At 41.5% G+C, this 23,807-nt stretch overlaps 1 protein-coding gene and 4 non-coding genes across 8 annotated transcripts in view; 4 read left to right on the top strand and 1 right to left on the bottom strand.

Moving 5' to 3' along the window:
• LOC122780544 (discs large homolog 1-like protein) overlaps positions 1-23,415 on the bottom strand; it is a 95,271-nt gene extending 71,856 nt beyond the window's left edge. Inside the window, exons 1-5 of one of the 4 annotated variants that reach the window (XM_044043568.1) lie at positions 23,104-23,415; positions 22,020-22,190; positions 19,727-20,540; positions 19,465-19,561; positions 571-894 (exon numbers count right to left, since the gene is read on the bottom strand). In XM_044043568.1, the coding sequence (XP_043899503.1) occupies positions 571-894; positions 19,465-19,561; positions 19,727-20,540; positions 22,020-22,190; positions 23,104-23,122 (1,425 nt within the window). In that variant the 5' untranslated portion in view covers positions 23,123-23,415. Of the gene's footprint in view, positions 1-570; positions 895-7,378; positions 7,495-15,140; positions 15,600-19,464; positions 19,562-19,726; positions 20,541-22,019; positions 22,191-23,103 lie in introns of those variants that run through there. The other 3 variants (XM_044043569.1, XM_044043572.1, XM_044043571.1) reach the window with 3 other exon arrangements.
• trnaw-cca lies at positions 11,342-11,413 on the top strand. Its single transcript has one exon. It is a non-coding gene; the product is annotated as a tRNA-Trp (tRNA).
• trnaw-cca lies at positions 11,654-11,725 on the top strand. Its single transcript has one exon. It is a non-coding gene; the product is annotated as a tRNA-Trp (tRNA).
• On the top strand, positions 11,972-12,043 carry trnaw-cca. Its single transcript has one exon. It is a non-coding gene; the product is annotated as a tRNA-Trp (tRNA).
• trnaw-cca lies at positions 12,290-12,361 on the top strand. Its single transcript has one exon. It is a non-coding gene; the product is annotated as a tRNA-Trp (tRNA).
• Positions 23,416-23,807: the final 392 nt, after the last annotated feature.

Here is a 23,807-nt window from a genome sequence, read left to right as displayed (position 1 = left end):
TTTCTTGTTAACAGAAGCCAGAGGAAAGAATGGTCAGACTGGTTTGAAGAAGAATGAAGAAGACCGCCTCTGAACACACAACACACCAAACTTGAAGCACTTCTCATGTTTACATAATAATGTGACCCCTAAAGTGTAGTCTTGTGCAAAAACTGTTACATAAACAGACTTACAGTACACAAACACTAAATCCACGATTCCTCTGATTTCATCAAAAGATTGAAAACAGGATATCTGCACTGTTGTTACAATTATAAATTGGTCTTTAAACAACTTCACTTGGTCATAAAGTACTGCCTGTACAAAGACGAATATACAACACAAGTGAAAACAGAAAGATTTCACAGAACAGTAAGTATACACTTTACCTCAAACAGTCTGAATCTTTACTTTGACATAATGACAAGATGCAATTGTCATCCTGAGGCAGGCGTGAGTGACAAGTAGACTGGTTAACAAGTGTGATGGGGACACAGTGACAATGTCAACGTGATGTGTGAGTGGTCCATACGTGTTTGTCATACTAGTAAAGAGCCACAGCCACAAGGACAAAAGTCCACACGTAGTTACCTGAGCAGGTGTGATGTGCGAGTGAGTGACGTATCCGTGAACGTGCTGAATCTGAGACAGCTGCCGCTCTGCCACCTGGACCAACTCCGGCCCGCGCAGGTCGCCGCGGCGAACAAGAGATCCGTCCCTCCCCAGCGATCCTTCCCCCTCTCTCTCCATGGTCCCTGCACCTCCGCCCTCCCTCCTCCAGGTTCCCCCCTCCCTCCCCAGGGTCCCTCCATCCCTCAGCTCTCTGGCTACTCCCAGTGGGTGATGTTGGCAGGCATGTTGGTGGAGTTTGGGGGCGCCTGATAATGCCCCTTCCTCTTCTTGAAGTCGATATTTCTATCATGAGAAGAAAGGCGGACGACGAGGAGGAGGAGGAAGAGGAGGTAGTGAGACGCAGGACAAAAAGGATGGTGGAGATGTTGGGGAAATTGGATACAGGAAGGGTCCGTAAGTAGCAGGATGAAAAAAGAGGAAGGAAGAAAAGATAGATTAGTATAATGACAGAAGAGGAAATATTAAGTGGAGCTAGAAAATAAGAAACTATTAGTGCAAATCTTCAAACAACAAAAGGGAGCAGAGCAGAGTGTGTGTGTGTGTGTGCTCACATGCATGTAATTAGATGTTTTTAATAGTACAGTTTGTTTGCGAGTGTGAGCAAACAGTCCAGGTGTACACCCAGCATGGCAGTAATTGTTTCCTGAGCCTTCTGTAATGTACATACTTGAATGCACAAGCAAATACACACATACTTGCATTTTTGCTGAATTAGCATTACTGGAGTGTAAACAAATTGCCATATGTGCTTTACCAGGTCGCGGGTAGTTTTGTTACGCTTTGACAGCAATATGCATAAAATCAAGACGTCTTTCATGTACTCTGATGGCACTTGCTTGACACAGTCAAGAAACACGTTTAAAAGTGTTCCGTGTAAATAATGTATTGTACGACGTCACAAAATGACCATAATGTATCATCAAAGATTAAGGAAACATGTTCAATAAAGATATTATGCTTATATTGTTGAAAAAGGTTATTATTGTAGCAAAATAGGTCCGTCTTTCTGTTTATTTATGTTTTATTTATGCTTGCCAGGGTTAATGGTTTAACCTAAAGTGTGCCGTCATCTTACTTGACTATCTGAAAATTCACTAACCTGAACTAAACAAACACCACGTCCAGACAAATAAAGCCCTCGGCTTTGAGAAGCTATAATTCACCCCGCCTGCAGAGATACAAACATGCTCACTCAGTCCTGTTAATATGACACTTGACCTTTGTAGTAGCTTTCTCACCAGGCAGCCAGCAGATTTCTTTGAGTCATGATATTTATGATGAAAACCTCTTCTCTAGCTGTTCAAATAAAAGTGCTGGGGTTAGGCATATAGGCCGCGATGCATGGATTGTACAAGTGTGCTTAAATGTAGCTCCCTCTGTGTCTCTACATCAGTGACTACACAACCCATAGTCTTAATTAAACTTATTTCCCAAGGGAGAAATTTAGACAGTTTTTTGTGCAGCTTAAATTGTGCTTCTTCCCTGTTCTGGCCCTACATATATCCAACTGTTTTCTTGTTCCCAACAAACTCTTATTTGAGGACAGCGGGGAGTGAGGTCCAGCTCTCCATATGGAGGGTCCTCCCGTGCCAAAACTCATCAGCTAATTCCTGTGGATTTAAATAGACGTGGCTGCATGTGCGCTCTCCCGCTTTAACCTCATTCAGACTCGGACCGGGAGGAAACCCTGCTCTGACCAAGATGAACTGAGCTGAACCCGTCGACTGCACATCTCATTTCCTCTCCAGCCTCTTGGCCTCATCTTTTCGTTCACAGCGCTTCGCTTACTAGTGAGAAAATGTGCCTCAAAATATCCATGAACGCAGCGGGTGAACAGCCAGGCACTAAGACCCTGATGGGACTCTGGCTCACACTGTTGTCACAACACTGTACCCTCACACACACACACACACACAGAGAGAGAGAGAGAGAGAGAGAGAGAGAGAGAGATGCATGTACTGAACACTGGCTGTCATGTTTCAGTGTGTCAGCTAGTCTTATCCAGATAAACGTGACTACAGGAGCAGATTCAGCATCCTACTACATGCCTATAAATGACATGTACACACACACATATATATATACTGTATATACATGTCTTCAATTTTCTGTATGTCTTTTCATTCTCTTTCTCTCCATCTCTCACTCTCTCCTTCTCAGCATGAAGTGAAAAAGTATTTTTGCTGAGGCAGAAACTTCATACAGCGTGACGGCCACGCACACTCTTTTGTTTTTATTCTTATACTTCATTGTTTGTTTGTTTTTATCGGTGCCACCAGGAGCCCCTACAACAAATTTTTCTTGGATTTGTTCTGAACATGTGCAATTAGATCAGTATGAAGAAGTTGTTTTGCATACACAGTGACAGTAAAGAGAAATAACAAAAGGAAAGGAACAACATGCAGGGTTTCCCTATTTGTGCACAGGTTGATTAGTTATTAAAGGGATTTTTGTATTCCATTAAATTAATGTTGAAAATGCAAACCTACAGGTGTGGTTACAAAGAGCAAATAAAGACCAATTTTAATGATAATTTAGAATAATTTAATGTATTGTCAGTGAGTACAAGTTCACTGAATGATACTGGGTTGTACAGAGACTGCAGAGGTACAGTGAAATGGTTTTGACATTGCTGCAGCCGAGAGGACTGTATGACACGAAGAAAACAGGAGTGACTGTGGTGGAGTATACTCCTGCTGAGGAACTGGCACTCTGCAGTAATGAGGATCGCCGCTCCCCGTCACACACAATATGGACAGACGAATGAGAGCTAATGCAAACAGTTTGCAGGGATGTACTGACACTGAGTCGTTCCCTTTGAGCGATTATATCTTATGAAATAAAACAATTGTTATCAGGAAAACCTGAGAGACCAGTTAACAAGCTGAAAACCAAACTCCAGAGAAGAGAATAGATTTGTCAGTAGGCTGTGCCTTTTTTATCTGTTATATTAGAACACAATTTGCCCCAGAGCAGATTTAGTGCAACATTATGATGTATTCCAGTCCACGGAGCTACCCCATTAAACCAAAAAGCGTCAGATATTAACCCCAAATTTATCATATATTTTTAAGTGCTGCTGAACAATGATAGTGCTGATGAAACGTACCCCTTGTGTGTTTGCAAAAGTGATAAAATTCACAAGGTTCCTTGAATGCATTTTGAAGCTTCTCTTCTCAGCTCAACACTAGGAGGACCCCGCAGAACCGATAAAATCGATTGGTAGTTAAATGCATCGCTTCAATGCTTCGCATGGAAATGGCAGAGGAGGAGGTGCAGTATATGTGGACTGATGAGGAAACCACTACGGATAGATTTCTGACCTTATGTGATCCAATTCAAGGACCTGAAGATTTTTTTCCTCAGTGACATCCTTCCAAGATTTTTTTCCACAGTGACATTTCTCAAAGTGACCTGAGCAGAAATGGTCCAGTGGAGGAACATGTGACCTAGTTAAAGTGTGTTTGATTTATCTTCACAGGCATTTAAACATCTTTAGAAATGGACCTAGAGCTGTCAGGTAAAATAAATGTAGACCATACCCGTCCAATTTAAAATGTTCTCCTTTTTTTATAAGAGCATCTGTCTCCATCTTATTCACATGTGTCACATCCAGCAATTCTTCATTTACTTTTCAAATCCTGCCTTTATACTGTTGTGGTGTCGAGGGGTTGTGTTGTGCAAGTATTGTGCTTTGTCGATTTGCGATTGTGATATGATTCCCGAAATCAGAGGGAATGGTAATTTTTACATCTTTAGTCTCATTTTCATTTGAAGAACATATTTAAAATGATTACTGTGTGATAGTTGTGCAGATCTGGGAGAAACAAAGACACTCTCTTCCATTTGCAGAATAAGATTAATTATATTTTGACACACATTTTGGCTTTTACAAATATTGCGCCTCCTGCGATTTGAAACTTGCAGTAGGCTATATTGCGATTTCGATAAAATTGCGACTTATTTTCAGCCCTAGTGTACACTACAATTCTCCAGGAATGACAACATTCAAGAGCACAGAGATTTAGTTTGGAACATTTTTGTCCAAAATGTGTGTATTCCTATTCCGATCTATACCTATGGTTCTCAAACTGTGGTACACCAGTGGTACGGAGCTACCTCTGGTGGTACTTGGAGGAAAATCAGAAATAGCATTTTACTGTATATACTAGGGTAATGATAGGAGATGAGCTGATGGATTTTGACCAGTGTGTAGAAAATGGAACAAATAACATAACAATTATCTAAATAAGCCAATGGAAGTCAATACAATACAAATGGATGATGGCAGCTAACCCACTTAATCTCTCAAAAATCTAATTAGCAGACTAAATAGTAAAATGCCTCTGTCTCTCGCCCGGACACGCTGTCATGCTGTGGTGACCTAATAGGACAGAAGTAGTTTATTATGGTCTGTCTAACTGCTCAAATGGTCAACAGCAGACCCGTGCAAATGCGCACACACACACACACGGAGGACCCAAGTCCTTCGGCCCAATGACAAAGTGTACCGTCTTGTGTTACAGAACTGTACATGACTTTGTCAGAGCAAATTTAGCACCCGGTCTCTGCCTCCGGGTCTTTCATACAGATGATACTCAGACAAAATATAATAAAAACGGTGTTCTCATTTCCGTCTCACGCTCATGTTCGCTTTTCACTGCGCTATCAAGTTATCAAACCTGTTTTGGACATGGCCAAGTGTTTTACACACAGCTCTGACTTTCTTCAGTTCTTCCACATGAGACACAGAGTCCTTCAGCACCAGGGTGGATCGTTAATATTTTATAATCTACTCAACAGTTCGAGAATGCTTTGCAAGATGAGGACTACCAACTTTACTTATTGCCTGGTCTGAAGTTATGTAATTAGTGAAGCCGGTACCCTCGCGTGGGATGGTGGTATTAATGTGATAATGGGTTACAGATGATACAGTTACTTGAAAACCTATGAGCAATGCAGAGTACAGCTGGGAGAATGACATTAAAGCTGCAGTGTGTAAGTTTGTAAGATTTGGTTTCTGTTGTTGTCATTATTCAGCGTATTTTTGGTGTTTCTGAACAGAAATAATGTGACATTATTTACTTGCTGTGTCTTCATTATTCCTGACTGAGGGAGAGTTTGTGTGTATTTCAGGGGTAGACAAGTTAAAAAAGCATATATCCTGCTGAATGAGAGGAGTTTTTTTGGTGTGTTTTCAGTCATACTCCAACCTGCAGCGATCTCACTTTACTAGCACAACTTTGTCAGCGTTTTGCAGCTGCTTGTCTATGAATAAGCACTCAAAAATACAAACGGAGCTTTCTTATTGGAAAAAAAAAATTGCATGAGGAAGCCAACTGTCACTTTCTCTATCTATAAATGCAAGGGACATATATGTCATAAAAGTCCATTGGGTCATTTGACAGGCGACTTACAAAGTGTGTGCAATGCCGACGCTGACAATATTTGGATAAGAAATACAAGAGCGATGACAGAAACAACCTTCGCTTACGCTACATTTGTCTTTGACGATTCATTTAAAACTGCTGTCATGAATGTTTCCATGTTTACAGATGATCTAACTGTTAACTGTTTGTGACGTAACGTAGGTTGCTTGCAAAAGAGTGGCTTTATTGATAAAGCCACTCTTTTGCTCTGTTATTGACTGTTGTGGCGAAAAAGGCTTATAACAAGATTCATTTGAAAATCAGTCGATTTTGATAAAATGTGAGTAAATTAAACATTGATTTTTGCACCTTAAATAAACCAGTTAATTGGTTATCAGTAACTGATTGCTCTAAGACAGCAAGGGAAGACCTGCTTCCTCTAAAATGTCATAAAACAAGTGGTCAAATATGTACTGTCGTATTTACATTTCATTTTTTTGCGCTAAAACACGATCAACTCTGAGACTTGTTCGTTCAGAAATCACAGCTGATTAGATATTCGTGACAAAATCGTAACTTAAGGGGAAGCTCAGCATCTCTGGGAGTCAATGGAGCAGTGGGTGGGAGTGGACACTGGGATGATGCATGATGATTGGAGGTATTTTTGATTGATTGCATTGTCAAATTAAACAGGAGACCAGTTTCTGTTTCCATTTGTACATATTAAACGCTGTAAATAAAAACCCCATTATATGTTTCAGTTGTAGAGCAGAGGGCAGAATTTATGTATAAATAACTGGGCATGAAATTAGCTTCCCCTGTTTCAAAGACTGGCAACCGCCACTGATACATACACAACAAATGCTAATGCAATGCTGGATGCCAATGCTGTAGTTACTGCTTGCGGCTCTGCCCCAAGGGACCAAAGGAACCATTAAATTAATTCTATTTAACACCGAGTTAGTTTCAGAGCATAAATTGATAATAACAAAAGACTCAAAACAACTAAAAGTTAAAGAGTATAAATTCAGATCAGTGAAAAGTAAGATACAGGGGCAGCAGCAACAGGAGTTAGAATGAGAGTAAAGGATTTTAATATGAAACCAGACAGCAGAACAAAAACCTGCTCTCCCTGTCACACAGCAAAGACCTTTCTCTTTCTCTCTTTGACTTCTTCTCTCCCTCTCTTTTTCTCTCGCACTCTGCCGCCGGCTACCGACTCTCACCTTACTTTACCTCAACGCAGAGTCCCTTGGCACGCTCAATCATTATTCTTCCTTCTCTCTCTCTTTTTCTCTCTCTCTCAGCACATTTAACCGCACAGCTACTCTCTCTCTCTCTCTCTCACACACACACACACACAAGCACAATATTAACACACAAAACCCTTAACCTACCTTGCATCCAAACATCAGCGATATGGTGTTGTGGGTACATGCTACTTTGCAGTGGCACAACATGTGGCTAACGTTAGCTAGCCGGTCCCACGCTGGGGGGGCATCCTAGCTTTCATGTAAACATTTCACTCTCAAGCACATCACACACACACACACACACATGCACACACGCACATGCACATGCATGCGTCCTGTCAACCACTCTCCATCCTGTCCCACAATCCCCCACTCTGCCGGCCTCGCTGCCTGCTCCTGCCCCCCGCCCCCCCCCACCAATGCCTGGCTATGGTCCTCAGCTGTGGCAGGCTGAGGCCAGCGTCCTCTCCCTCATGTTCTTCATTGCCCTCATCCTCGTCATCATCTTCATCAGTGTAATCCTCATAGCTGGTCAGGATGCAGGGAGCAGCATGGTCACTGTCTGGCAGGGCATGAGTGTGCGTTTAGTGTGTTGTTATTGTTGTTGTTGGTGGTGGTGGTGCTGTCAGCATGTGTGGGTCAGTCTGTCAGCATGTGTGCATGGATGAATGCATGGAAGTGTGTGTGTGTCTGTGGTCTCTGCTGTCCTCTTTTGTAGCAGCAGTCCCAGTCCTCTATCTCTTTCTCCCTCTCTATCTATGAGAGCATGTGCCTCCCCACTTGCTCCTCTTCTCCCTCTCTCTCTCCCTCTCTCTCTCTCTCTCTGATTCTCTCTATCAAAGTCTGACTTGCTCACTCTCCCTTAGTTCGCTCCACTGCCTCTGTTAGCCCGCCTCTATAAAGCGAGATCAATGAGAGACAGAAAGAAAGAAATAGAGGAGAGACTTGCACAAAAGGGCAGAGGGAGAATCTAAAATGTGTCGGTGATGCCATGCTCTCCTTCTTTTCCTTTATCCCTCGCTGTCTTTTCACCTTTCTCTCCTTCTACCTGCTGCAGTGATGATGCTCTGTGTAGTCGCACATAAATGCACACACATACAGGAGGACAGGGGCATGATGCAGGGTAGTACATAATTAATTGACCAAGTATAATAGCGTCTGAGAAAGAGAGATAAAAAGAGACAAAAAGAGTAAAAGTGTTGACTTTAACTGAACACAGACATGTTGACGTTCTAACCTAAACCGTAAAAAGGGTTCATACATCGGACACAGTCCTAAACACAAATAACACAAATGGTGATGTTAGGACACTGTTGCTAGAGGCACCACAGTATTACACAACAGTTATGAAACTAAAATACTATAATATACAATGATAATAATACTAGATTTAACTCAAAATCTAATCAAAATCTATCTAATGTTATACTATGAGACAGTATTGGACAGCTATTACAGTATTTCAACTAGAGCTGAAACGATGAATCGATAACTATTTTGATAATCGATTAAGCGGTTTGAAGCTTCTCTCATGATTAAAACAAGATTTCCGATTGTTTAAGCTTCTCAAATGTGAACATTTTCTTCATTTGTTTGCTATGGATAACAAGGAAATCATTAAAAGTCATTCATTTTGGTTTGTGGACAAAACGAGACATTTGAGAACCTCATAATTTCCAGGTTTGACGAATACCAATCAACATTTTTTAAGGTTTTCTGATATTTTATGGACCAAACGATTAATCGAGAAAATAATCAACAGATTAATCGATTATGAAAATAATCGTTAGTTATAATAGTTGCAGCTCTAATTTTAACAACATTTTATTGTACTCATTGCAAGATAATCATCGTACAGTATTCATTACAAAAGCTGATCCTTCATGACAGATGATGAAATGTTGCAGTGCAGTAACACCTGCTTCTTTTGCATTTTAACTCCTCTGTGTTGCCCCCCCCACTGCATTACACTGGCCTATTTAAAATGGGGGAACATAGGTTACTGGCAGGACAGCTATAAAAAGCTAAAAAAATAAATATGCTAAATGTTACTGCATTTCAAATTAAGATGTTTTACCCCATAATATTGATTGTAAATATTAATTAAATGCCATTTACACATATATACAGTTGCCAAAAAATCCACATATGTACTGAGTAAATATTCACCAAACTGGTCAAAATAAGGTTTATAGCAGATCAAATGCCTTTATCACAAGAAACAACAACAAAGATGCAAGTAGCATCGTGATTTTTAATTGTATGAGTTCGCTGGCATGTTTTTCGATGTAAAAAGACCAGTTTAATGTCAGACAATATTTTCACAGACCGGCCTATAAGGTGTGGCGGATAAATACAACAAAATAAAATTATACGACCGGCATAAAAAATGGTATTTTCTAACTATAATAATAAACATGAATCCACTGTGTATGCAACTTTATTAGCAGCGTCCTCGTAACCGCACCAACGATACTGCACAGAGCACAGCCATGCGTCAATGGCATGTGCACCGGTTGAAGGAAAAAATGGCTCCAATGATCTCCACAAAGCCGCAACATACCTGTGGCCAAAAATCAACCAGTTGCGGATGCTATCCGCTGACCAAAGGGCAAATGTACAACATGTGAAGTCCCGCCTGTTAACTGCGCAGCAGCCGGTAACGGATGACCCAGATGACGCGAGCCAGGACACGGTTTCTGCGTCAACAGCAGCAGCAGCAAATCCAGTAATTTTCCAAAATAAAACATTGTTCAGAATCAGATAATAAATAAATGTAAATAATGTAATTTATGTATTCTTTCTGTGCAGCCCGGTACCAATTGACCCATCTGGCTCATTACCAGTCTGCAGCCTGGGGGTTGGGGACCCCTGGGCTAGACTGAAAAATGATACTAAATATGGAACAAGGGACAAGGGAGAAGTAGCAAGTAAACAAGCAAAATACACCAAGATCTCTCATTTCAAACCATGCAAAAGCTACTTTTATAACTTCTGCAGTGAAATTATTCCTGGTGTTTTGTCAGCATATACTGTAAATATCTGTTTCCTAAGTAATAACTAAGGTGTCAGGTTCACTGTGCAAAACCTGCATCAGGTCCGAGAAGTCTGAGACATCACACAGAGACAGGAAAACACAGTGCAGAGGATTCAAAGGGCAGAGCAAGCCAAACAAGTCAAGCGCACTTGTCAACTGAGGTTCCTGATGGTGACAGCTGGACCATCTGGACCATGACACACACACTGTGCTCTCTGTCTCTCTCTCTCTCTGTGGTTTTCTGTCTTCTCACCTCAACTGGAAAATAAACAACGCAGCATGAATAGAGAAGACAGAGAGTGGGAAACAATATGTGAGAAAAGAAGCAGAGTGAAGTTGTGACACCGACAGTGAACAGAGAAAGGATGACAGGGACAGACAAACTGTTATGTTATCAGTAAGGTATCCACAACCTAAGACTAGGCACCACTTGGCATGTTAAGCTGGTAATTACTGATGAGAAATAATTTGTATGAGTGTTTTTTTTTAGAAGGGCTGATCGTACAAAGATGAAAGATGAACAGATATGAGCCTGGAGGAACCTGGCTGTGAAGCTGATGCAGGTAGACAAGCCATATAAATAATGGAAAGACATGAAAGGTTATTCTGAGCACAGAAAGAAACTTGGTCTTCAAACACCTTTCTTACAGAGAAAACACCTAATTTAACACATGTAAAACACAAGTGTTAATTATTGTATCTGCATCAATACAACTGAAATGAACATAAGACTTTGCTTATTGGAGACATTTCTGATGTTCCACTTCAAGGTTTGAGTGATGTACCTTCCTTCCTATCAAACGTACACTCGCAAGCTAAACCTGTAATCAGCCAATCACTTTGCAGCAACTCTATGCATTTAGGCATGTAGACATTACATATAAAACTGAGGCTCAAAATGGAGAAGAAAGAAAGAGGAGGACTTTTTCAGACACTGCTGATCTACCGTGGTTTTCACAAACAACCATCTCTAGAGTTTACAGAGAAAAAAAGAGAAAATATCTGTTGGAGAAAATGTCTAGTTGGATCAGAGATCAGAGGAAAACAGAAAGGAAAAGAGGACAACAGCAGACTCTGTGGCGCAACGGTAGCGCGTCTGACTCCAGATCAGACGGTTGTGTGTTCAAATCACGTCAGGGTCAAAACTCTTTGGCAAGGTACACTAACATAATTATGCCTGGTTTGTGTTTATGTCTGATTCTGAACCTGTTGCAACCATGAAGACCATCTCTAACTAGTGTCTAGAAGAGAAAAGATACACCCTTATATTTCACATTTAGAAAAGGGGACATCTCAGATCTCACATCTATAGATCTCACCTTTTTGATATGTTTTATTTGATAAAGAACTTTTGGACTCCTCCAGAGAAAGGGATTCTAACAGACTCTGTGGCGCAACGGTAGCGCGTCTGACTCCAGATCAGAAGGTTGCGTGTTCAAATCACGTCAGGGTCAAAACTCTTTGGCAAGGTACATTAACATAATTATGCCTGGTGTGTGTTTATGACAAATTCTGATTCTGAACCTGTTGCAACCATGAAGACCATCTCTAACTAGTGTCTAGAAGAGAAAAGATACACCCTTATATTTCACATTTAGAAAAGGGGACATCTCAGATCTCACATCTATAGATCTCACCTTTCTGATATGTTTTATTTGATAAAGAACTTTTGGACTCCTCTAGAGAAAGGGACTCTAACAGACTCTGTGGCGCAACGGTAGCGCGTCTGACTCCAGATCAGAAGGTTGCGTGTTCAAATCACGTCAGGGTCAAAACTCTTTGGCAAGGTACATTAACATAATTATGCCTGGTGTGTGTTTATCACAAATTCTGATTCTGAACCTGTTGCAACCATGAAGACCATCTCTAACTTGTGTCTAGAAGAGAAAAGATACACCCTTATATTTCACATTTAGAAAAGGGGACATCTCAGATCTCACGTCTATAGATCTCACCTTTCTGATATGTTTTATTTGATAAAGAACTTTTGGACTCCTCCAGAGAAAGGGACTCTAACAGACTCTGTGGCACAACGGTAGCGCGTCTGACTCCAGATCAGAAGGTTGCGTGTTCAAATCACGTCAGGGTCAAAACTCTTTGGCAAGGTACATTAACATAATTATGCCTGGTGTGTGTGTATCTCTGATTCTGAACCTGTTGCAACCATGAAGACCATATCTAACTTGTGTCTAGAAGAGAAAAGATACACCCTTATATTTCACATTTAGAAAAGGGGACATCTCAGATCTTACCTTTCTGATATGGTTTATTTAATAAAGAACTTTTGGACTCCTCCAGAGAAAGGGACTCTAACAGGCTCTGTGGCACAATGGTAGCACGTCTGAATCCAGATCAGAAGGTTGTGTGTTCAAATCACGTCAGGGTCAAAACTCTTTGGCAAGGTACATTAACAAAAAAGACCATTGCTAACTAAAGAAAAGATAGACCCTTATATTTCACATTTAGAAAAGGGTACATCTCAGATCTCACATCTATAGATCTCACCTTTCTGATATGTTTTATTAAATAAAGAACCCTTGGACTCCTCCAGGGAAATACATTTAGGAATAATTTATACGTTGTCAGGAGTGAGCTCTGGGTCGAGTGCCAGTCTTCCATTAATCTTGGCTTATGTAATAAGGTAGCTGTCCCGAGACCAGCTATACAGTGTGTCCCTTTGAGTTTGGCAAGGAACAGATGGAGATCCTGCTGATGTGTGTGTATCTCCACACACAAACACACAAAAGGCCACAGGCATTCTGGCTCATGAAATATAATGTGAGTGTGGACATGTACAGGATGTCATATTCTCAACATCAAATAGTTATTTAAAAGGTAGGGGAATCAAATGGGAGAAAATGAGAAGAATCAAGAAAGAAATATGTATTCAAAAAATGAAAGGAATGAATGGGAGACAAATAGAGACTAAGGAAGCAGATGCAACCTCATAAGCCTTGCAGGCATTCACTACATGTTAACATTAGTGGGTCAGCCAGCACAGAAATAACTATGCTGTGTGTGTGTGATAACATCATACTCTCCTAACTAGCCAATCGGGGTGGATTCTCCTTTCTACGCCGACCAATCAAAGATTACTCCATACATCAACATTTCAAATGTGGTCACATGATCAGTGTTTACCAGCTGTGTAATCAGTTTCCACATGAGTGATTTTTTTTCCCCCTCCTAAATATATCCCAGCCCAGCTCTCTATAACACTGTGCCAACAACACACACACATTCCTGCGGAAGCCCGACAACCACAAATAACAGCAGAACAGTGCATTCATTTAGAAAACGTATACTTGAAAAGATGTTTTTTGTGATATGTGCAAACTGTACCCAACATGTTGTTGTGTTTTTCATTCATACAGTGCCACTCTGTGGTAAAACATGGACACAGCACCACTAGGACAACGTTCTAAACTTTCACTTTAACCTTGGGTATGTTATTTTTAGATAAACTGAGATAATATACAACTTTAGCACCTTATTTTATCTTTTTCAGGTCTGCATAAATGCAAATATGAATGATCAGATTATTATATTCAGTAGATCAGGAGGAACACTTTAAATGTAATAAATAATACACATATTGAACTTGGAACTCAAAACATATTTACATATGCAAACTTAGTTCTTGATTATTTAATGATGTATGAATAACTAGCATATTGTTGGGGCCTAAGGGTCACAGTCAAGGGTCAGGGGTCTTTCACTCACAGTGACTAAGCTGTTTGCTTTTCCCTCCTGGAAAATCAAGGATAAAACTAAACAGAACTGAAATGAACTCATCCGACTGCCTCGGTATTTACGTGTGCATGTTAGTATTTTTAACTGTGCATGTGCACACACATGCGTGTGTGTGAGAGTGTGTGTGGCTCCAAAGAGATTAGTCTTCTGCTTAATGGGATTATCTGCTGTGGATGAACTCAGGCATGACATGGCCTGAACAATCAACAATTTGATATTAGCTTGCTGGCCTGCTAGCCACAATAGATCACTGAAAAACAAGTTAGCAAAGAAGTAAACAAATAATCTGGAAAAAAATATATATACCTAACTAATATTGCTATCTAGTCCTCAGCTCCAGTAGAGTGTTGGCATCCATACTTTCAGTCACTAACGTCTCAAAGACAACCACTGCTCAGTCCCTGCCCCTTTGACCCCTTTTTAACCAGCCAACTTGGACCAATTGTCACTGGATTAAGTGGCAGCCAAAGGTGAGTGAGTTCTTGCCCAAAAGGCTTCTGGATTATTTGGGTTCAGGGTCATGAACTTGGGCGGAGGAAGTTCTTGGTAGCAGCACTACAGCTACAGTAGCTCTGGGACAGTTTTGATTCTAGTTTCTGCTCTAAGGGAAACGTTTTTTTTCCACTGTGGCCACTGGTGTTGGTGTGAATGAGTGCAGTTTGTGACCTTAACCTGTTAAGACTGGAAACGGAGGTAATTGTGAGCAGTCACTACAGGGAACAGAACATTAGCAAAGCAGCTGTCGTTAATGTAAAAGCCACAACCACACACTCCAGACTCATTCCTCTTAATTACTGAGCTGCTCTAAATTAGCAGCAAACATCTGTGTTTCTACAGCACCTTTGACACCATTCTGTGAGGAAGTGATTCAGAGGGAAATGACAACTATTTTCAAGATAAACTGATAGGTGCCTAAAACACCGATATAAACACTTTAAAAGAAACCGATATCCCGTTGCTTTATTCCTTTTTATCTTAAGATAGATACAGGTTGTGTGTGATATTGGTTGGCATCTATTTAGCCTGAGTTGCCTTTGTTACTCTCTTGGCTCGGACTGTAAGACACACAGCAGGTGGGTGGAAAGGTATTTGATAGAAAAGTAACAGGTACATTACATTTTTTGAGGATGTAGAATTGTGATGGTCCATCTTCACATGTAGCCCTTACTCTGGCCCAGTAGGCGTCAACCCAATACATACAGGACTAACAGTGCACCCACAGATTACGTCTAGTTCTTCAAAAAAAACTGTAGATCCTTCAGAGTTGAGAGGATGTTAACCTTCACTGAGAAGCTCCTGAAGTGAGCAAGTCTGTTGCACATCTGCAGATCCATGGGCACAATAGTCCTGGAGCTGTTTGGGAAGTTCTCTCCCTCTCCTTTGCTCTCATGCCCTTGATAGTTTGTCAGCCATCACCCTCTTTAAGATTACATCACAATGCCAGCTGGACAGTTCCACAGATTGATGGATCAGTGGAATGACACTGTGTGCAGTTTTCAGGCAAAAGCAAATAAAAAAGCAAGTAAATACACCAAAGTGAAGAAAAGCAAACATGTCACACACTTGCTCCGTCTCTTTCCTCTGTCTTTCTCGCACTCAATCATTATTTCCTCTATTTACTCCTCTTTGTCCAGACTAAAATAGCCCACCTCTGTAAAGTCTATTAGCAAGCCTAAGGTAAGCTTCTTAAGGGAGACTCCTGCTCTCCCTTGAAGCACGGGAAGCCAGTGAGTCTCAGTGAAAACAAATAACAATCACACCCTGGATGTTGGATTTTACACTGAGACAGAGAGGTAGGTAACGATAGAAAGTCAAATCCACAGACTCCAACACAACCTGCTGAGTTCAGGGGTGCAAAATGACCACACAAAATCTATCCGTCTATCTCAGTGTGAATAAATTTCCATATGATGATTACATACACAAAACACAAACCTGACATCCCCATGCATTTCCAGCAACTGCATTACAATGACATCTCTTCTTCAATCAACAATCCGAACACACCTGCCTGAGTTCATCCATATATTGACAGGTCTTATTTAGTGAAATCTAACGATGAGACTGCACACTGTGACGGCAGAACTCCTACGTCCACCCCCTCTGTTTCCCAAGTATGTCAGGGGACTACAATGACTTTCACATTCCAGAAAGGTTGATGTACTACTGTACGACTTCAAAACGTTGGCTGTTTGAGCTGCTGTAGGAACATAAAGGTGCAAATCAACAGGCTTCATAAAGATTGGCCATTGCCAACCAAAAACCAAATTATTTTTTTTATTTTAAAGCAATTTCAAAACTATACCAACATTATACAAGTAGTACGGTAGTAATTATATTGCACAATCGACCTTTAAATCATCACTCTTGTCAATGAATACTGCACTTTTCTACACAAACACTAAGACATATCTTTGTGTATTTGGCCTGGTCTGTACTTCCTGGTTGGATTCATACCTGTAGGTGTTATATGAGCATCTGAATTGATTTTACCTGGACTTTTCCTTTACTCTGAAAGCAACAGGTTCAGTGAGGGAGTTATCACAGAGTACTGAGACATTGCCCAGCTGTAATCTGCCAATATTAAGCTCAGGAAACACCCTCTGTATTTAAATCCATTAACTTAATGAGATAAATGAGCTTAGCCAAATGAATTCAATTCCTTTGTGTATCTGCCAAATGAATGGAGACGTATTTGTGTGTGGTCTGAGAGTGCCTGCCTCCTTCTGCTCACATGTTCTCTCTCTTTCACCAGATCCCTTTAACATAAATAACAGTGCAGCGTCTGTTTAAGGCATTCTTTTTACATTCAATGAAAGGCCTTCTTTAGAAAACTCAGGGTAGATCTTGTAGCTTCCCAATTGATAGTCATGCTAAGTAGGTAATTTCAATTTGCGTTGACCTTCAAAGTAACCATCCTTGTGTGAGCAAGAACAACAGAATGCTCCTAAAATGTCATCTCAAGCACTTGAACTAGCCTCGAGACAGTGTTTTGTATTATAGCAGCAGGGTGACCAAGTGGCTGAGTACAGAACACCAGTGTGAAGACTGAGTCACATATGAGTTTAAGACCAGAATAGAATTCAACCATGCATTCAAGTACCGATACATGTTGTGGTGATACAGCTACGATGTAGGGCTGCAACTATTTTCATAATCAATTAATCTGTCGATTATTTTCTCCATAAATCGAGTACTCATTTGTTCCGTAAAATGTTGATTGTCCGTTGTTTCCCAGACCTTGAAAGGATAACATTCTCAAATCAATCCATCCATCTTCTACCACTTTATCCTCCACATGAGGGGATGGTGTGTCAATCTCAGCTGACATAGGGCAACAGGCAGGGTACACCCTGGACAGTTCAATAATCCATCACAGGGCGATATAATTCCTCGACTATTTATTTCTGGGTATGCACATAATGTAGATTCTTTATGTATACTTATTTATACATTCAAGTCAAGTATTCTCTCCTGCCTTGAGACAAGTCAGTCAAGCAGTGCATCAGTCAACGACCTACACAGATAGCCAGCCAGTCCAATAGCTCATCTTCTGAAGTGTGTGTCCTACCAACCTAGTTTCTTGTCTCTCTCTGGATGTCACATGTTGTCAGACCAAAAACTAAGCAACAGATTGGCATTCCCATTAGACACGCTTCACTAGAGCACAGCCTGTTCCTCTAAGATATTACCTTATAGCCCATTCGGTCACAAATTAGTGCAAGCCATCTGTACAAAAAGCTGCCTGTTCCCAATTTGATATAAATAATTGTGAGCAGGTGCATTGAGTTTACCACATTTATTAATACATTCATTTTATCTAGTTATGTGAAGACTAATTGCGACAACATACTATAGGTCTTATATTATATCACCCTGTTGACAGTTAAAACAATAAGTCACGCACAACAAAATCAAGCGGATGAATACAATGGCAGTCAATATTAAGAGAGACACCAAGTTGAAAACTGTGATAATTTAGTTCTGTTTGTCTGATCTCCTCTGTTCTGCTCTACCTGCACTCTTCCTGTGGCTCACCTTGGTAGTGAGGATACAGATACAGTCCATGCCCACCAGTCCGTATAGCAAAGTTTCACTGAAACATCTCCCAGCTGCAACTTTCCTGTTCCGCCGCTCAGCTGCTTGCTGCTGATGGGGACATCTTTCTGCCGCCTGACGTCCTTTGTCTCCTCCTTCATCTCCTCTTCTCTCATCTCTCAGCTTCTCTCTCTCCTCCCTTTTATAATGTCCTCTCCACCTGTCCTGCCATCAGAGCAAACCTAGAGAGGACCTTTATACACTAAAATAAGAGGCCAGCTCAGAAACCTGGCAGCTGTTCCGCTGCCCGTCTTTGTTTTATGGAAGCTGATCGCTACATTTTGACCTAAAAAAGTGCATGGCTGATGTAACCGCATTCTCGCAGAACACATGCACAGAAAAGGCTGACGTGCAGAGCCAGGAAGAGAAACTCATACACATGGATGCTTGGGTGTACACTCACACATACAGAGTCTACACACACTGAAAAAGCACACACAAGTTCATATGCTGTACTGCTGTTTTTTAGGTGAGTCACTATTTGGCAGAGTAGGAGATGACATTAAGTGAACACTTATAGTGGAATTGCTTTAGATGCTCTACTTTCAACTATGACTTGAGTGTGGGGTACTCACTCAAGATATTGGGCAGGTGAACAGCATCACAGTTACTGTTTGATTTCGCAATTGACACAATATACTGTAGTTTACAATACAATACATACCCACTGGGCGAGTAAATCAATTATTCTCATATAGAAATGCTGCAATTTTGGACACGCCTGACGCAATTAAAGCTGATACAGGGCTTATACTTTATAGGGTCAATGAAAGATCCAAAAATATACTGAATTTTGATCAATAATGCTTGAACGTTCCCCCAATGCAGCATCCACATTTGACGAGACAGTGTCACAGCAAAAACAAAACAAAACAAAAACAAATGGCAAAAAACCAGTAAAAGAAAACCCTATGGAGCTCAAACAAAACTGAATAATCCCAGTCAGGATGGTAAGGAAGAAAAACTATGCACCCACACAAAGCTTACTTACTTACAAAGCCCACAAAAATACTTTGCTTGTACAACAAAAGGATCTGCTAAGAAATCACTGCCACTGAATCCAAAGATACAGTATCTTAATAAATGGAACAGTACATATTACTTCAACATACCTGTTAAGCTCTCAGAGCTACAATGAGGCAATAATAAATTATATTTCAAAGTTGTTTCTCCAAGTCTCTGTAAAGAACCCCAATTATTTATTTCTCTTTTCCAAAGACCATGCAGCCTTATCGGAGGGTACGGCCACCCTCTGACAAAAGGCAATCTGCATTTCACTCTGCTATCTACTGTGGACAAGAGCAATTTAGACACTAACACAAAACAACCACAGATGTCTTACCTTGGTGGGGGTCAGTGGGCCTGTAGCTGACCTGGGGCTGGCTGGACCATGGCTGGGGCTTGGGGAGAAGACATTTACTGACCCAGGACTGGTAGGACTGGAAACAGATCAGGGAGAGATGGTGTGTGGAGGTTAATTGTCTACCCCTTAACTCCAACCAAAGTATGATATAGATTTTCCTTGGTATTCCTGTATAACAATTATGATGTATGCGTCTGCTGCCAAAGGTTGCATTGAACAAAAGAATAAATGCTGGACTTACCTCAAATGTGGTCCTTTTGTCAAGGGGCCTGGAGGACCTGTGGGGCTGAGGTTGCTGAAGGTAAATTTTCCCTGGTTGGGGCTGGTCGGACTTGTGCTGGGAGTGACTTTGCCTAATCCTGGGTCCTTGCTGGTTGTCGGAGCTGCAGCATCTATGAGTCTGTTAGGACCCCGGCTGGTAATTGGTGTGGTGGCAGTGGGTTTGTCAGGAGTTGTTGGTGACAAAAGGCCCTGGATGGAGCTGGAGACCAGAGCTGAGACGGTCACCTGCTTGAGGCCGGGAGAGGCAGGGAGACTTTGAGGATTTACTGAAGTACTGGAGCTTTCTGATGAAGCCCCAGAGTTGGTGGCAGTAAGTTTTCGCTTTGTCCCATTCAGTGACACTGCAGGAGGTGTTTTAATGTAGCCTGCGTGGGTTTCCACACCGTTCACTGTGGCAGCAGAGGGAGAAGACAGTGGAGAAGTCTCTGTGGATTTAGAGTCCTCAGTTTGGACTGGAGGGATTGGGGCACGGTACTTGACTTTGGCTGAATGTGGCTGAGGCGTACTCGGCTGTGTTTCTGAAATATGAGGGGCTATTCCAGGTGGGACAGGAGGGGCAGGAGACTTGATTGACCTAGGTTTGCGAACTAAGGGTGTCGGCTGATTTTGTTCACCACAAGTTAAGGGTGTCAGGGAACCAGAGAGGGCCTGTGGCTGGTCTGGGAGTAGTGTTGATAGGTTAGAGGATTCAGAGAGTCCTTCTGAACCGTCTGTCTGGTCGACAGAACACTTGCCATCTGCAAGGATGGTCAACTCATAGTACTCCTGGATATCTGGAAATAGAAATGGTGAAATCGGAACCAGGCTCAGTAAATTCATAAATTAGGCTGACTTGTTTTGTACAAGACTATATAAATGATGAACAGGGTAACTTTAAAATATTAAAGACAGCACACAAATGAATATTCAATAAACAGAAAATGAATTTCCCAATTTTGAGATACAGGAAAATAAACAAAATGCCGTTTATACACTAGTGACCTCTGGTGGCAGCATAAGGGACACTTTTACCATAACTGCTGTACATAGAGCAGTGGTACCAGGTTCCTCCCTTACAAGAGAAATAGTTAATTCCATTAAGTAATTTCCCTGAGTGACAGAGAGGTTTCCCTTCCCCCCTTTCCATAAACAGAAGTGGATATGGTCATGAACTCAGACCATCAATTCTGACAAGTGAGGAGGTCATAAAAGTGACGGTGAAGAGGGAGAAAAAAATGCATACTGTATATAGGGAGTGGACGGGGACTAGATGAGGAGGGTGTGTAAAAAAAGAGAAGAGTGAAGAGTACACAGAATATTTATTACGGTGGTGTGGTGGTTAGCACTCTCGCTTTGCAGTGAGAAGACCCAGGTTTGAGCCCCAGTTGGAACAAGGGCCTTTCTGCATTGAGTTTGCATGTTCTCCCCGTGTGTGCGTGGGTTCTCTCCGGGTTCTCCGGTTCCTCCCACAGTCCAAAAACATACAATGTGGGGATTAGGTGAATTGAACACTCTAAATTGACCGTAGGAGTGAGTGTGAGAGTGAATGGTTGTTTGTCTCTAGCTGTGTGTGGCCCTGCGATGGACTGGCGAACTGTCCAGGGTGTACCCCGCCTATCGCCCGATGTAGCTGAGATTGGCAGTTAGATGATGACTGACTGACAAATATGTATATAAGAGGCATCCAAAATGGAAAATACATGTATGTAGAATGGCAACACAGTCACGACCATGCAACAAAAGTCAAGTGTCTTAAAAGCAAAGACCACTGTGACAGTTCAAAAGTGGAACTTGTGTTTTGTGGGAAACACACGCACAAAGAAGTATAACTGTAAAAGCTCGAAATGTAGGCGTGGAGAAAAATAGGTGTGACCGAGGGCTAAAAACCAGTTTGTTGTTGTTCACAAAACTCACACAGGCACACGAGGGCTGTGTCTCCTTCGCATAAGTAACAGTTCACAACAATTACAACTATTAGACGCAGGCTGTAAACTGTTGGGAGGAATTTATGTGTGCGTTTCACACTTTAAAAATTCACTTACCGTATTATCTACAAAGGGCGCCGTGTGATAGGCTATGACACGCCTACCTCTGTGTATTCTGATCTTTATTTTCTGGTGAACGGTCATGTGATGGACCAGGTTCAACACCACACAGACACCAAAGTATTGACTGCTTAAAAACATTGATTTATGGCAATAGGTCTGGTTTTGGTCAAGTGCACAGTTAGAGATAAACCCTGACACAGAACGATAATGAAAGACAATCCTTACCAAGTAGAGCACTGAAGAGCTGACTTTGGAAGACATTGATGACTCTGTCCAGAGACTGCTGTAGCTGGTGGTCTTCCTCCACGTGGCCCTGTTTGGTCTGTGTCTGGTTGTGCCGCCTCTGTTCTAATTTAGTCCGGTACTGCTGAAGCAGCTCCAAGGCTCGCTGGGCATCTAAATTCAGCATATACAAGTAAATAAAAACAAGTTATAAGGTACAAATGGAACATAATGTCTCTTTAACAGGTCTTTAACTTACAATGTTGTGGACTAAAATGTTGATAAACTCTTCCTCATTTCCACAAATGTATGGTAATGCTTACTCTGTTCCTGGCACTCCACTGTATTTGTATGCACTGGCACAGTCATTAAACTTTATTACCATGTGTTTGTGTTGCCCTGATGCAGAAGGGCATGAGGACAGTGGGTGTTTATGGTGAAAAAGGGAGGTTGCAGTCTGCATTCCGGGCGCTATGGCATCCTGAACAGCTGATAAAAGCTAGCACAGATTCCTCTCTTGCATAGAAGGACGTCAAAACCAAATGTCAATCAAATGTGTGGTCATTTCATTCGCATGTACTCATCAATCAACACTTTACTAAAGTGTCTTGAGATAATGTATGCTGTAACTTGGCGCTATTTGCATAAAAACACGATTAGATGTAATAGACCGCAGGTACGTATACTGCATGAGTAATTTGCACCATAGTTTTGACACACGTGCATTTCAATGCACACTAGCATGCTGCAAAATGATATTATTGTTGTATTAAGTGCCACTTTGTGGGCAACATGTGCTCCGGATTTATCCCAACGTCAGAATGAGCTCTGAATGTAGAATCTAAAAGTTGTGTATAAAACTAAAATAAACACTCAATCTTTAAATCACTGATGTTGGAGGGAAGTTCCGTATAATATAACGTTAACTCACAAGCTAGGACAGGGCAACACAAACGCGAGCTCTCAGAGAGCTTCAAAATGAACTAGCGCGGTGTCGTTTATTTATCTGAACGAAATAGACGCGAATATACACTAAAACAGAGAAAATAACCTAAACTATTTGGAGAAAAATTGGGTTTGTTTCTACCTTTCTGTCGCACAGGCATGGTGACACGGAGAGTCCCTCTTCCTCCCGGGGCTGTGTGTCAGTGTCGCTCTGGCAAGTCTGTCTGTTTTTACAGATGTGTGTGTACGTCTGTACCGGGACAGCCTGCCTCCAAACTGGGACACCAAACTGACACCGCGGCAGTCCGCTGGTCAAACTTATCCTCCAAGGAAAAACAAAACACTCCGGAGAAGAAGTCTGCCAAGAGTTCACAACAAACGTTGACACATCCGCCGCCTGGACTTAGTACCCGGAGCTGCCGTGTCTGTGAGAAACTCGCCCTCCATTCCTTCATTCAGGTGACTCGACTCTAAACCGCTGTCAGACCGGTTTTTAGGCGGCCCACACACACGCGCGCTTGTCAATAGTTATGAGGACGTCCATAGACAATGCATTCCTTAAGTGCTGGATAATGCTAGGGCCTGCCACCTGACCCTAATATAGTCATGTCTAACCCTAATTCTACAAGGAACTGAGTAATTTAAGACTAGGTAAGACTAGACACCGAGTCTTAACCCTCAGAAGCCCTTAGCATTTATCAGAACCTGCTAAAACCACTTTACAATGAGGGTTTCAATCTTCATCTTGTACCTTACCTTAAATACCTAACTTTAACCTTTAACCTCAACCCTGAAACTAGGACTTACATTGCACTCACACATACTGTATGCGCCATTTAATGCTTG

The sequence above is a fragment of the Solea senegalensis genome, linkage group LG14, assembly GCF_019176455.1.
Source record: "Solea senegalensis isolate Sse05_10M linkage group LG14, IFAPA_SoseM_1, whole genome shotgun sequence".
NCBI lineage: Eukaryota > Metazoa > Chordata > Actinopteri > Pleuronectiformes > Soleidae > Solea > Solea senegalensis.
The sequence above is the reverse complement of the archived record's forward strand: the minus strand, read 5'-3'. Positions and strand labels throughout refer to the sequence as shown.